Source organism: Oncorhynchus gorbuscha, linkage group LG10 (genome assembly GCF_021184085.1).
Source record: "Oncorhynchus gorbuscha isolate QuinsamMale2020 ecotype Even-year linkage group LG10, OgorEven_v1.0, whole genome shotgun sequence".
Classification (NCBI taxonomy): domain Eukaryota; kingdom Metazoa; phylum Chordata; class Actinopteri; order Salmoniformes; family Salmonidae; genus Oncorhynchus; species Oncorhynchus gorbuscha.
Window position 1 is genome coordinate 60,013,266 of NC_060182.1, and position 15,851 is coordinate 60,029,116.

Genomic DNA, 15,851 nt, shown 5'->3' on the forward strand with positions numbered 1-15,851 from the left:
TGAAAGTCATCTAGTGCCCAGAGTTTCCCAGTGAGGTGATGTGGTCAAGAAAAGCCCTGGCCTATCCAGAGCAGAGGGAATGATGATCCTTACGACCATATCCCAGAGCATGACTCTGTGTAACTATGAAAGGATGTTAATAATCAAGGGGGAGTGTGGCTACCTTCGGCCTCAGCGCTGTGACTCTGGGTAGCAGATGTTCATTGGGATTGTGCTGATCGCAGCCCAGTGTTGTGATTTTAAAGGCTGCCCTGGGTTCCAGCCTGCCGCTGTGGTCTCTATTTATAAACAGTGGCGGTCCCGCCGAGGTTGAATGAAACAGGGAACGTCAGCAGATTCTTCATCACAAAGCCCAGGAAAAACACAAGCGTTAAGGGAGCTGAGTGAACCAAAGTGTAGGGAAGACTATTCAAAACACCTCATTGTATAATGATGGAGCTGCTATTTTAATACTCAGCTATGTTTTGGGGTAGAATGTGAAACTCTCACGTCTATTTCTGGGTTGTTTCTCATACAAAACCTGTCATTGTTTTCTCCCATGAGAATACCCTGCTCACTGTTTCATGGCAGTGCTAGTTATAATTGGTGTATGCTTTTCTTGTGGCGATAATAGTCGTCTTCTAATGATCATTTTAATTAGTATTTTGTTGCGACGCAACAGGGTGTAATGCTAGCATCGACATAGTAGAAACTCCTTACCGGTGTTACATTAGTAAATGTATGTTTCTTGCATTGATTCCAATACTCGGCTTCCCTCCATAACCAAAGGTGGACACAAAGAGGAAGTGGGGAACAGAATGAGGGAAGTGAACTGGAAGTTATCGTCGTATCGTAGGAACCTTAGGTAAAAGCGTTGAGGTCTGCCTGTCTATCTCTCTTTCCTTCTCTCTGCATCTCTCTCAATCCATCTACCTACCTATCTCTTTCTCTCTTGCTCTTGGTGAATTATGCCGACTGAAATGACAGAAATAGTCCATCAGGATTAGGGCTGACATCACAAAGTTCAAGTCAACCTGCTCTCCGGAGCCCTACAAGGAATGAAGCAACAGATTGCTGTTATCATGCATTTTGATACACACACTACAATAAAAGAATAATGAAACGAGAGGGGAATGGACATCTTTTTTGAGAGGACTATTTTCTCATGACAGACAGGCAATAATCTAGAGAACTACATGAATATGAATAACTGACAGAAGCTGCCATGACGGATCCCCATGCATGACATCCAGCTCCACACAGCACAACACAGCCACCTGCTCATCTGAAGATAAGGGTTTGAAACGCAAGTCTCCAAGGGACTGTTTGATATTAGCATTGTCAAATGGAGGCTCTTGTGATAAAGACTCAAATAGGCATTTTCTGTATTCAACACTGTATTCAAAGAGATCATGATTTCCGCAACCATACAAAGTACGTATCCACACTGAACAAAAATATGTAAAGTGTTCCATGTTTCCTGAGTTGAAATAAAAGAGTGTGCAATTGGAATGCTGACTGCAGGAATGTCCACCAGAGCTGTTGCCAGAGAATTTAATGTTAATTTCTTTACCATATGTCGACTCCAACGTCGTTTTTGAGACCAGCTGATTGGATCCCCACCCAGTTGACTACTTTAAAATGATGGACGCTCTCAATGGCAATGCCCATGCTAAAATGGATTATATCCATGATGAGTCTTCTATCTCTATCAGCCTCTTTTGCAAACGCAAATGCGCCATAAAATAATTAGTGCTTTGTAAGTCAAGCTGTTGCTAATAATTATTTGCTTTCCACAAGCTTTCAAGCTTTTAAAGATATTGAATTACGTTCAGTTGTGCAACTGAGTAGGTTTCTCCTTTTCCCAAACAATAAGTTCAATAAGTTCCCTTTTTAATTGTAATTGAATGTGTGTGTGAATTAAGATATGATTTAGTTTCATCTTGCAATGAATGGAAACATAATAATGAACCGATTGAGTGCTATTTCAATACTTCAGTCAGTTTTACTCCATTAAAAAAATCAACTTTCTCAGAATGCCACTGTAATGATGAGAGAGACCACGCCTTCATTCGACTCTGATTGGGTCATATTCACCAGCTGGTGTTCTCCATTGGATAGTGCACATCCATCGAATCCCTCCTCCTTCACCTTTGTCAAGTTCTGCACTTTCATTGAAACGTCTTGTTGTTTCCCAGGCTAGGAAATAAGTTCACAGGCTTTATTTGAGCTTTGGAAGACAAGAGGGCACCACCAGAAGATAAAAGCCGAGAAGTTGTCTTTGGCTTTCCCTGGAAGTCGAGTGGGACCCGCCAAAAAAATTGACGGGGGAAGTATACATTTTAGAGCAGTGAGCCATCGAAAAAAAAAAGGCTGCAGTAGCAACCGAGTTAGAAGCGTGCAACATTGTTGCAGTAAGGTTGGGACTGCGCCGACAAGGGAATAGCACACTGCAATGCTTAACTGGAAACCATTTTATCAGACTTTTCTATTGTAAAGTTTTCTCAAATTCGAATTAAATCTCTGGTGTTTAACGGGAATACAAAAATATTTTTGAAAAAAGGATACATAAATAAAATAAAAAAATATGCCGGACCAAATTACAGTTTCGGAGTTCGTGGCGGAGACAAATGAAGATTACAAAGCGCCGACGGCTTCAAACTTCACCACCAGAATGTCCCACTGTAGGAATACCGTGACTGCTTTGGAGGAGGTGAGTTGTGCGGTGAATTTGTAGACGCGTAGGGCTACTTCAAGGTCCGCATCGCTGGACACGACCGAGGTTAGAGCTAATGCAGAACTTCAACCTAGTTGCAATTCGTAGGTCGGTTATAAACGTACCCTGAGGTAATTGGCAAGATGCTGTCATCACAGCAGGCTATTTTATTATTCATGGTTGGGCGTTTTCATCAAGCAGGCTTCTGGCTCCGTTTGTCCTGCGTTGCTCTCACACAGAGGAAAGTGGAAACGTATCTTCTCCAATTAGGCGTCATTGATTTTTTTTTTTTTACACAGCTTCTCTATTGTTGCTATTATGTGCATAATATAATAAAATCCGAAGAGTTATTGGATAATAGAACTGCGTAATGGGAATTACAGCCTCTTTGTTTACTTGGAGACTCCCCCTTTAGCCATTAGTTTACAACCAACGAGTTCAAAACGAATCGCTTGGCCCTAATGATACATTAACTTCAAAAATAATAACCCGTTTCCCAGGGAAACATGGGCAACACAGTGGAAAGTTATATCATGCAAACAATGGCTCTGCATTTCGTTTTTGTTTCATGTCTATTGAGGAATAGAAGAGCTTTGTCATGAATGTGGCACCTGTCTCAAAAATTAACTATTTATGTTAGGCTACGCCCGAAATACTGTTTTACTCTGGGTCTGTTAGATGGGCAAGCTTCATCAAACTTGCAGGTCCTTGTCAAAGGACACTTAGGTTTTCATAAAACAAAGCATACCAACACCACCCATCTCTATACAGCCAACAGAGCTCTGAGCCTCGCCCTGTCAAATGATATAAATAGCATTTCCCACATGGGAAGCTGCCGCACCACAGACTGCGTATGCTCCACTTCCACATATTACTAATCACATAACCATTGTTCAAAAGACAACAACAGCTAATGTCAGCCATTCCTGAAGTTATATAACAAGGGACCAGCATTTGAGACCAGCAACATTTTTTTTGAAATATGCCTACTCCATTCTTGGTTGTGCATGAGGAGACCCACCTAAGCCCTTGATCATGTCCTTAAATCTGCTGTATTGCCACTGTTTGCATGAAAGGTGTGCTGCTAAGCTTCCACCTTGTAAGTAAGAATTTCACGTTAAGGTCACAAATCAAATTTGATTGGATTATCATGCATGTTTTTTAATTCAACCTTTATTTAACTGGGCAAGTCAGTTAAGAACAAATTCTTATTTACAATGACTGCCTACACCGGCCAAACCTGGACGACGCTGGGCCATTAGTGTGCTGCCCTATAGGACTCACCATCAGGGCCGGTTGTGATACAGTCTGGATGTAAAGATGTGCACTGAACAAAAATATAAGCGCAACATGTAAAGTGTTGGTCCCATGTTTCATGATCTGAAATGAACGATCCCAGAAATGTTTCATACGCACAAAAAGCTTATTTTTCTCAAATGTTGGGCACACGCCAGCCCAGGACGTCCACATCTGGCTTCTTCACCTGCTGGATCGTCTGTAGGGGGATGTGCTGAGGAGTATTTCTGTCTGTAATAAAGCCCTTTTGTGGGGAAAACTCATTCTGGTTGGCTGGGCCTGACTCCCCTGTGGCCTTCCCAGGCTCAACCATGGCTGAGCCCTTGCCCAGTCATATGCCCAGCCATCGATTAGGGCCTCACAAATTTATTTCAATTGACTGATTTCCTTATATGAACTGTAATGCAGAAAACTCTTTGAAATTGTTGTGTTTATATATGCGTTCAGTAAAGTAGGGAAGGGAAGGGAAGAAATGCTGCAGGAGGGACAACGGGTTCACGCTAAGCAAAGTTAGTCCGTTTGTCCTCAATACATACGGACAGTATCTTCTTTTAGTGGTACAACGTTTTCACTCTCTTAGATGTTAACTGACTTGAGGGAAAAATGCATCAAGCTTTGAAGGCATGTCATCAGAATAACATCCTGGCATCGGAGTTGAGGCTTTGATTCCAGACAACCTCAGACAACCTCAGACAGATTATCTACACACCTGTACGAGAGAGCAATAAACTTGTGGTTCTGGAGGTGTGAAGTAGGCAGGCAGCTGTTTAAAGCTGACAGGTGATTAACCTTTCCTAAAGGTGTAAATGGTTAGATTAAATTTTGTGTTCAGTGGTTATGGCCTAGCAGGGCCAGGAGTTTTTCCCGGACCACATGACCTGACCAGGAAACTCTGGGCACATGTTATATAGCCTATAGGTAACTGTTCAGAGCTGTCTGTGGTTGTTGTGTCGATGTTTCTTGTGGCCTGCTCTGGTTTAAACCTTCAGTGTCTCAACAGTATCTTGGAGAGAGTGTGTCTGTGTGGAAACGTTTCAGATTATTAAAATATATATATATATATTTGTTTTACATTGACCTTTCCGCATTGTGGTAGGGAAAACACAAGTGCAATTGTTGTAAGGGCATGTTTTGTCTCAACTGAGGACAGGCACAACACAACCTTAAATGATGCAAAATAGGGACTAAGCGCCGAAGTATGAGAATATGAAAAAAAAAAAGAATTTACACTTTTGTGTGATAATTGACGTTAAAGTTAAAAACATTGGATTTTGGAAATCTTTTTCACAAAAAGTATTAAATAGTTGGCAGCCCTGTTTTTGTAAACTTTTGTAAATTATATCAATCTCAACCGTTTATATTTTCCGGTGATGGAGACATGGATGTTTCATAGTATGGTGAGGTGTGTGTATATATATATATAAAAATAAAGTTTTGGCATTCAGGTCCAAAAGTTCATTTTCTGAGCACTTCTACGATTGGCAAATATGTCTGGAAGGTTTTGTTCATATCTAAAGGGATTGCTGTCAAAAAGTGATTAAATTCAAATGAATTTACCCAAGGACAACGAGGCCTTGAGTCTGTTTGCCCAATTAGACAATGCAGTGAACTGCGAACACGCGTATTGTGTCCTGGCGGCTGACTGGAATCAGAAATGCACTCAAAAGGTGCCTTGGCCCGCGGCAGTGCTTTTGAACACGACAGTGTCATTTCTACAGACTTTTCCTTCTTACTGCTCTAGTAATGTTATTAAGGTGCAATGAACAAATGCAAACCTCATTTGATTAATCCAGTAGATTTAAGCAGGTGAAAGGTCAATGGGGTTTATTCTTGTTTTATGTGTGGGAAGTAGGCCTAATATTGCCCATGTCTATCAATGGACACCACCACTGGGCACAGTCAAATCAGAGAAGCAACTTCCTATTAAACGAGGTAAAAAGACAACAAAGAAAGAACCCAAGTGCTTTTTGGTTCTCTATTCCTCACCTCCTTGTTGATGACTAAACCATAAAGACCCAGTGTTTTATGTTCTGTACCAACAAGTATTTACACATGGCCAATAGACCACATCCCTGTTTATTGAGTCTACGAAGGATCTCTGATAGTTTTGAATCCCCAGCAGTGTGCCGATTCTGTGACTAAAGAATTGTGTCCTGCTATAAAAGTGCTAGCGTCTCCATTTTTGTCCTTGACAGTTGAGGACTGTCTGAAGGCAACGAGAGCGGAACACATCTAGCCTACTCAAGTCTGTACTTCAGCAATTGAAAAAATGTTGACTGTGCAGCAGATGTTTCGCAATATGTCGAATGACCGTTGTCGTTCCAGTTTGTAGAATTGCCCTATTGCTTGTCACGCTGGTATTTAGGCCTACACATTTTGGCGCTACAAATTGTGCGTTCCCATTGAAACTATGTACTTTTGTGCTAAATAATTGACATTAAGGAAATGACATGTGGGTTTTGTCAGCACAGTAGATGCAACATCTGATTCCATGCAGGCTGTACATGTTGGCGTGAAAGATTTTAATTCTGGAAGAGGTGAGAATTTCTGGATCTTGATGGACTAAGTTCTGTTTCAAGAGGGCTGATTCAAGAGGTCCAGCAGAACCACCAGTTCAGTTTGATGATAGCTTGTCTCGTTTGAGTGCTCTGGAATCGTTGATATGGGCCTACTGCCTCACTCTTCACATCCCTCAATCTTGACTGATGGCATCGATCGGGTCTGTTCAGATGAGCCCTCTAGTGTTACACAGAGGGAGATACTCTATCTATGAGACTCTATACAGCACAGAGCTTAATGGGACCTAGTCTGTTGTGTGATAAACCAATTACAGTGGGCGGAACTTTAATTAGGTTTGCGGCTGTAAAAGCTTTGTCTATCATCCCCAAATAAATTGGCTTAATGTGCCCTGCAGAGGAGGAGCCACTAAAAGTGCTACTCGGATTACCGTTCTCTTAAAACCACAACTATAAGAAAACAGTTTGTCCCCCCCCACCCACTGAGCTTTTTTTACAAGAGCCTTGGTTTATATTAGTCTGATCACATACGTTCTCATTTTGAGCAAGCAAGTCTCTGACTGTGCAGATGTTACTTTGCTCAGACTTCGAGAGGAATGCACAGTGTTTTGAAAGAGGTGACGCCATCACAGAACATTTAGGGAAAGTGGGATACCTAGTCAGTAGTACAACTGAAATGTCTTCCACATTTACCCCATCCCCTCTGCGGGGGGGGGCTGCCTTGATCGGCATCTCGTCATCTACGCCCATTAGGGTGTGGACTAAGTGCTCAGGTCTAATGGCACTCACTCTAATGTATTCAGAGTCAAAATATACCATCACTGCTATGCCTTTCGTAAAACTGAAAAGATGTCAAAGAATGGCACAGACCATCTTAGTTAGTTATTTGGAGCAGTCTTGACGTTGCCCCTGGCTCTGCCAGCAGTGGAACGAGAGCTAAGGGGGATCAAAATGAATAGACCACTCCTTTTTGATCTGATTTATCATGCATCCACCCCCCCAGATCTGGCTCAGAGGGAGAGATGTAGTTTGTCTGATAAGTTAATGTTCTCTTCACTAATGGCTGCTGTTCAATTACGCTCCCATTTGAACTGCTATGGCAGGAGTTCAAGACAGGAGCCTTTTGTACAGTAGACTAGAGGCACTGGCAGAGATTTGCTTTTGGCCTCTTACAACGGGAGTGAAGCCTCTGACTCAAGAACTAAATTGCTGGTTTTACCGGCTATCAGCGTTGAACAACCGGTGAGTTATCTCGTTCTTAGACGTGGCATCTAGTTCTTTTGGTTTTGCGAAACCACGTCATCTCCGATCATGGGTTCCAAGCAAACTGCAGTTTCCTACTCCAAGGTACATGCGGGTTAGCACATCCAGTGTGAAAGCCACACCGTGTTGCCTAATCCTTTGGGTTGGCCTGTAAAATGGATGACCTTTCATGTGTTCCGATAGCACCCATTTGTGCAAGCACGGGCCTTCCTTCCACAGAGAAACATTCCTGGAATCTGAGCATGGCAGCACCCCACACAAGAGTCCACAAGAGGGGGGGACCAATGGTGGACCAGGCTCATTGATTGTCTCTCACCCACATTCCATGCCGCTCATTTTTCTCAATTGGATGACGGATATTTATAGCGTGCTTTCTGCATGGACTTTTTTGTTGTTGTCTTCCTGAACCCTCTGGCTATTTTATCCTGGCACAACTGAGTCCACAACGTTGGTATTCCAGCAACGTGCTAGTGACGCATGTTGTCCGACTGCATTGTTCTGTATGGAGATTGAGAAGTGTTAGGGGATTGGCAGGGTTGTTCCTGTTATCTGGGGCAACTGTTTGCACCAGCCAGACTCTCTCTATTGAGGCAATTCAATGTTCTTGGTTAAGAATGAGGAAGTGGCCTCCACTCCATACTCAAGTGGTTTCTAATTGAATTCCTGAAGATTTTGGAAAGCAGGCGGAATGGATGATGCACGGAGGGTGACTGCCAAGGCTAGCTGCATTGTCTCGTGAAGGAATGATACACAAAGGACACTTCCTGGCCTTGAATCATCCTCTTCAGCCCACTTTTCAAACCCCTCTCCAATTGTTCTGAATTGCGGTTCCTCTCGGAGTACGGAGAAATGGATGCAACTGATATCCTTTCTAAAAAGATGTCAATACTCTAGCGTCCAGCCACCCCAGGCTCCTCCACTCTGCCAAGAGAGGTGTGATCTGAAAGCTTAACAGCAATATATCTACAATATATCGACCGTATCTACAGACAAAGAGTAGTAGGTTTTCTCACGGAGCCTACATCCATGTTACCGCTGGATAAGCAGCCTGATGGTGAGTCTGACAACCCTTCATTATGTGTTGCGGTTGTGTTCCCGGGCCGGCGGAAGGCGTAGCCTCATCTACTCCCAGATTCCTATGGCCATTCCAGGCATTATCCTGCGGGAACAGCCAGCCAGGCTGGACTGGAACGAGCAACTGTGGGGCAGAACAGGGGGCATGGAGGAATTTTTTTAACAAGGCCTCAGACACAAGGGTTAAGCATGCACACAGAGACAATCCATGAGTAATTGCCTTAGGGACAATACAGGAGGATGTTTGCCTTGTGAGCTGCCCACTGCCAGCCACCTTGGCCTGCATATCCTTCTTAAGGAGCTTATCATACTTACTGTAATTGAAATGTCAGATGAACTTGTGGATACCATTTTTATGCCTCTGCGTCCAGTAAGAAAGAATTTTGAGGTAGTTTTGTGAGCCAATGCTAATTAGCTTAGCGCTATACCTGAAGACTTCCAATCTTTGCGATAAAGCCCCCATTAATGATAGCAAGCCAATGCTAACTAACTACATCTTCCTTCATACTGGACGCAGAGACATAGAAATGGTATTGCCATAATCCAGAACTATCCTTTTAATGACCAGGTTGTTCTGTTCTTCATTTTTCAACTTAGTCTTTGTTTAAAAAAAAAATTTTTGACCTTAAGGCTTGAGGCAATGTTTTTTTTTCTTTCTACAGCTTCACTTCAGTCTGTTTAGCAAATAGGCAGAAATGCCATGTGGTATCACACAATCGTAAACTATGAAAAGTAATCTCTTCCACCCCAAGAGTACCCAGCGTGTTTCCTCCTTGCCGTGCATTAGAGGTGTGATGTATCTCATACAATTGGAACCAGAGGCAGCAGGCTCCCTGTTATCACCCAGTCTCAGGCTCTCTCTCTGGGGCCTTCCTACAAATGATAAATCCTCCCGATGGGGCTAAACAGTGGAAAGAGGGAACGGGGTGGTGGTCACGGTACTGACCCAATCATTTTGGGGGGGGGGCTGTCCTCCCAACTGGTGAGCCTAGGCTGTTGGGATACAATACTGCAAGCAAATCTCTGGTGTGTGTGTGGGACATTGATTGGGTAGGGGGGTCAGGAGTTCACCGGCCTTTGTTGGGAGTGGGGTTACATGGAAGTGTGGAGGCCCTCCGTCAGGGGGCCTGCCAAAGATTGCCGTGAACAGCTCCTTTTCAGGGCCATTGTTCTCTGACAGTCCATGCCTCTTCATTAATGAACTCCCTCATTGATTTGTTGCCGTGGCCTCTGCACATGCGGGGGGAGAGCAGTTTCTTCAGGAATCTTTGTAATTGTGTTGCCGGGTTGTCGCTTTCACTTAAGAAAACTGCGGTGGGCTCATGGAGGACGGGCTTTCAGATATGTTCCCCCTCAAGCTTTTGTTAGGTTCTGAGAAGCTGGATGTGTAAGTAAGCCATCAAGAAGGCCAAATGTCTTATGTAGTTATAAATGGATAGATTGTAGTTTATTTTTTTAAATATTTTTTTTTACATGATTGGAAGTGCTCTTAGCAATTATGCCCCTTTTGAACAGATTCTCTACGTGAATCAACAAAACAAAATGATGTAAGGCGTCTTTGTCAGGTTAGGACATCTTCGATATCCTCTGTCCTCGTGTGGCTGATATTTTAGTTTCCCGAATGTCTTTCCTCTGACTAGTTCCGTTTGTCAAGCACATCGGGCTCCCTGTTGCACCCCGTTCTTTTCACATACTCTAGAGACGGAAAGAAACGCACGGCGATGTGTTGAGAGATTTCTGTTCGTGCATCTCAAAGAACTCTATTTTTAACACAGCTGGATTTCTTATGCCCTCTGCCTAACGTGGTCCTGTTGTGGTGCCGCTCTTCATGACGTACTCCAGGAGATGGTCCTGGGAAAACCGTCAAAGGAGCTTCATACAAGGATCTTGCATTCCTCTTCATAGCATCCCCTTCCACAGCACACTGGCCCATATGTTTTCCAGAATCACCCGTTGGTTTTTCCTTGTCCTGCAGCTTGAAGGATGATCCTCATATGCTCCTTGTGTGTAACTATGACCCTTTGGCATTGCTAAGTATCCACCGTGATGCCGACACACTGGTAGATGTGAGCAGGCCAGAAACTGTTTACGCTCACTGGATTCTTTTTGTTGTTGTTGTTGTTGTTGCAAGATGCATTTGGTCCTAATTTACCCACTCCTCCCTCAAGCTGAGTTCATCAGTCCCCTGCTAATTTATATCCTTTGTTTGACTTTTAAGGGAGTATTTAACAAACTCACAAAAAAACTGCTGTTAGGTCTCTTTCCTCTCCCCCCCGGTAGTAAAAGCTCTCTTTTCTTCCAAAGCTTGATATTTGCATTGTCACTTGGTATCCTCAGACAAGTATACCTAGTGAAATTTGAATGCTGAATTTCCAGGTTAACAGTTACTCATTGTGCTGCCTACCAGAACATGCCCACCAAGAGTGGATGCGGGTCACTGTGTGATTAAGTAAAAGTGTACTAACCCCTTGGGGTTTGGCAATGCTCCCTTTTTTTGCCTTTTATTTGACCTTTTCGCCCTCTGAGCTCTTTGGTAATTGATAATCGTTGAGGGCTGAGGAGAAAGTCCCACTTGCCCCCCACTGCTCAGTCCCCTCGATCGTCAAGCACATCACATCAGTAGTATATATTTTCAATCGTCCCTGTGAGTCTGTAGTGTCACTGGACAGTTCTCACACGGTCTCAAATAGCTACTAAGTGTTGAAAAAGCCCAACTCTGAATGCTTTTGAGGCATGCCCCATCTTGTCCAGTGTTCACAGGCAGTGGTGGCTCATGAAAGCTGAGAATCATCTTGCACCCAAACCCCAAGTGCATTGTAACCTGTGAGAATCTGCTCAGACGAGACCAACTTGAAAGTTTTGGACTGAAGAGCCCACTTTTGCGATGGGGAAATGTTGAACCTCATCTGTTCGAAAGTCTCCAGATGACACAATAATAAAGCCCCATTGAACACAAAGGAAGTGTGTACAATGTGTCCAAATATGTTTTGAAGGGCAGAGGGTCAGTGGGATGGCAAGCGGTTTCTCCAGACGTAAATGGAGCCATCCATTGATGTAGCCTAGAGTGACATGAGGCAGCTACGCCAGGGGTTCGGCACTGGCTGCCTTTCTATTTCAAACTAGGGTTTGTTTTCTTTGACGGTTTTAGTACCTCAGTTTATGTCCTCGCCAAAGTGTGAGTATTATTGCTGGCAGGTGGTGACTGTTCGGGTCCAAGGGTCCCCTTTAGTAGTTTTTACAGTTTTCACTAAGGAGTAGTAAACCACCAAACGCCTGTTGAGTTAGTTTTGGACAAAGTGTTGTTGGAATAAGTCCGGCAGTAAGTTTGACATATTTACCAGGTTGTCGATGTAAGCTGGTACACTTGTTCTCGGTTTACCATTTTTGTCCTGTTTTTGTTCTCTCTTCTATTTTGTGTTCAAATTTGCATGTATTGTACATTTTAATCCTGCTTAACATCAGACTCCTCTTTTGCTGTGTAATTGAGTGGCCTTCAGAGAGGTGTGTGTGTGTGTGTGTGTGTGTGTGTGTGTGTGTGTGTGTGTGTGTGTGTGTGTGTGTGTGTGTGTGTGTGTGTGTGTGTGTGTGTGTGTGTGTGTGTGTGTGTGTGTGTGTACTTGACTCATTCACTGGTCAGAAGCTGCAGGGGGCTGGTCTTGTGACACCAGTAAAGAGCGAGAGAGAGGGAGAGGACTGTTTTCTCCCTTCTCTTTGTTAACCTTCCTCCGCATGGCTCTTTAAACACTCCTAGAGACCATAATATGCCCAGTGAGGACACTGACTCTTTGAGCGGGCGGACTTTTCCACAGTCCCCCCCCCCCCCCCCCCCCCAGACTGACTGCATGTATTACTGCTCTGTGTTAAACACCAGAACCACGGCTTGTTAGTGGTCCCCTTAATGGTTCACAGGCCTATTCAAATATTGACTTAGTTGCTCCAAATTGCTCAAAGTTGTGAATGAAGTGCTTGAAAGGTTGTTTTTTTTCTCCCCTTTTTTATTTCTCATCCAAATCATATACAGTGAGTGCATAGAGCTGAGGCCGAAACGCACACAGGGAAATCACATGCAGTGAGTGCGTAGAGCTGAGGCCGTAACGCACACAGGGAAATCACATGCAGTGAGTGCGTAGAGCTGAGGCCGTAACGCACACAGGGAAATCACATGCAGTGAGTGCGTAGAGCTGAGGCCGTAACGCACACAGGGAAATCACATGCAGTGAGTGCGTAGAGCTGAGGCCGTAACGCACACAGGGAAATCACATGCAGTGAGTGCGTAGAGCTGAGGCCGTAACGCACACAGGGAAATCACATGCAGTGAGTGCGTAGAGCTGAGGCCGTAACGCACACAGGGAAATCACATGCAGTGAGTGCGTAGAGCTGAGGCCGTAACGCACACAGGGAAATCACATGCAGTGAGTGCGTAGAGCTGAGGCCGTAACGCACACAGGGAAATCACATGCAGTGAGTGCGTAGAGCTGAGGCCGTAACGCACACAGGGAAATCACATGCAGTGAGTGCGTAGAGCTGAGGCCGTAACGCACACAGGGAAATCACATGCAGTGAGTGCGTAGAGCTGAGGCCGTAACGCACACAGGGAAATCACATGCAGTGAGTGCGTAGAGCTGAGGCCGTAACGCACACAGGGAAATCACATGCAGTGAGTGCGTAGAGCTGAGGCCGTAACGCACACAGGGAAATCACATGCAGTGAGTGCGTAGAGCTGAGGCCGTAACGCACACAGGGAAATCACATGCAGTGAGTGCGTAGAGCTGAGGCCGTAACGCACACAGGGAAATCACATGCAGTGAGTGCGTAGAGCTGAGGCCGTAACGCACACAGGGAAATCACATGCAGTGAGTGCGTAGAGCTGAGGCCGTAACGCACACAGGGAAATCACATGCAGTGAGTGCGTAGAGCTGAGGCCGTAACGCACACAGGGAAATCACATGCTGTGAGTGCGTAGAGCTGAGGCCGTAACGCACACAGGGAAATCGCATGTAGTGAGTGCGTAGAGCTGAGGCCGTAACGCACACAGGGAAATCACATACAGTGAGTGCATAGAGCCGAGGCCTAAAAGCACACAGGGAAATGGAAGTAGGCTGCGCTGTTTCCTTTGCTCAGTACGCTGCTTCTCAGGCGCGCACCTGTTTTGGGCCGGACTTGTCTGCCAGGCATTTCAGTTGTTAAATGACATCAGTCTTGTTCTCTAGAGCTCTGAATAGCTTTACCACAAGGCAGCTCCTTTGGTCTCCTGCCTGCTTTCACACGCTCTCAACTACGCACTTCAGTCATTAACCTAATACAAGGGGGTGTGTGTGTGTGTGTGTGTGTGTGTGTGTGTGTGTGTGTGTGTGTGTGTGTGTGTGTGTATGTACATGCCTTTGCGGTCATTTTTATAAATAAAATAAAAACATTATTACAGTGAGAAAAAATAAGAAACTGCTGTTGATAGTAACACTGCTCTAAAGAGGCTTCAGGTATCGGCCTCACAGTCAGAGCTTTGACGAAGGCTGTGAGGCCGATACATAAAGCTTATTGAAGAGCAGTGTTTTTTCCGCCTCATTTTATTCAACTGTTACCATGCACCTGCAGATAAAGATGGCTCAGATGTGCGAGTGCCTTTAAAAAAAATGTTTTTATACAGTTCCAGTCAAGTTTGGACACTTAGTCATTCAAGGGTTTCTCAAGGGTTTCTCATTTTTCTTTACATTGTAGAGTAATTGTGAAGATCTCAACTATGAAATACCACATGGACTCATGTAGTAACTAAAAAAAGTGTTAAACAAATCAAAATATATTTTAGATTCTTCAAAGTAACCACCCTTTGCCTTGACAGCTTTGCACACTCTGGCATTGGAGTTACACCGTTGGGTTCGTCTTTCCCGAACCCGAAAAGTCGAGTCGTGTGTCTTCTGAAATATGACCCGCCAAACCGTGCTTCTTAACACCCACCCGATTAACCGTGAAGCCAGCTGCACCAATGTGTCGGAGGAAACATCGTTGAACTGACAACCAAAGTCGGCCTGAAAGTAAACCCACCCCCCCCCTGCCAGGAATCGAACCCAGATCTGTAGTGATGCCTCAAGCACTGCAATGTAGTGCCTTAGACCGCTGCGCCACTCGGGAGGCCCATGGCCATATGTTTTTAAATGAGTTGCAGCTTTCCCACTTATGTCTGTCCTCCTCCACCTTTACTGTGTGGTTGACTACACCCAATGGAGAAAGCTGTGTGTGTCTTTTTGTTCTCTTGTGTGTATCCGGGTGTTGTGTGCGCTCGCTCAAATGCATCTGTATTTGAGTGTACGTGCATGCAATTGCGTGTTCGCATCCGAGGTAACTAGAGTAGCTGCCTGCTTGCCATTTGAGTGACTCCACCCCTGCTGTGATCCCAACTGGTCGGTCTGACGAGGCAGGTGAAGTACATTCAAAGAGGGCACCATTAGGAGGGAGGAGGAGGTCTGTCCACCTCAGCAGTCACAGTAATGGGCTCTGCCGTGGCAGCCTACTCCCCAGAGTCATGGCTGCACATAGAGACATCATTAACCAGACCTCTCTCTGCCCTGTTTAATCCCCCCCCCCCCCCAGTCTTGCTCCAATTTCCTGAAATATGACTTGCAGCAACAGCTAAGAGGTAGCGAGTAGCTTCTGTAAAGCCTTCCAGGAGAGACACTCTACTGTGTACTTTAACTGCCACCTTCAGGAGGGGGAGGTTTGAACACAGTAGTGAAATGAGTGTTGGAGCACTGTGTGTCAGGTCTCTCACATGGCACACACAATTTCTCTTCTTACACAGAGACCAGGGTGGTGTAAGGTAAACCCTATTGCAAAAACACTGCTTCCCAGAGGCCCAGCAGACCCCCCCCCCCCCCCACCCGCCCCCTTCTTTTCAGGGTGTTTGTTTTGACTTTAACATCTGGTGCCTCTATAAAACTTGGATTAGAATCAAGCCCCCCCCCCCTCAATGAATTGGATAATTACCCCAGACTGCCTCCTTTCTTGGCACTGTC

At 44.8% G+C, this 15,851-nt stretch overlaps 1 protein-coding gene across 9 annotated transcripts in view; it reads left to right on the forward strand.

Moving 5' to 3' along the window:
- The first annotated feature begins 2,144 nt into the window (after nt 1-2,144).
- asap2a (ArfGAP with SH3 domain, ankyrin repeat and PH domain 2a) overlaps nt 2,145-15,851 on the forward strand; it is a 99,142-nt gene continuing 85,435 nt past the window's right edge. For all 9 annotated transcript variants that reach the window (XM_046366511.1, XM_046366516.1, XM_046366510.1 and 6 more), the window contains exon 1: nt 2,145-2,692. In XM_046366511.1, the coding sequence (XP_046222467.1) occupies nt 2,567-2,692 (126 nt within the window). In that variant the 5' untranslated portion in view covers nt 2,145-2,566. The remainder of the gene's footprint in view (nt 2,693-15,851) is intronic.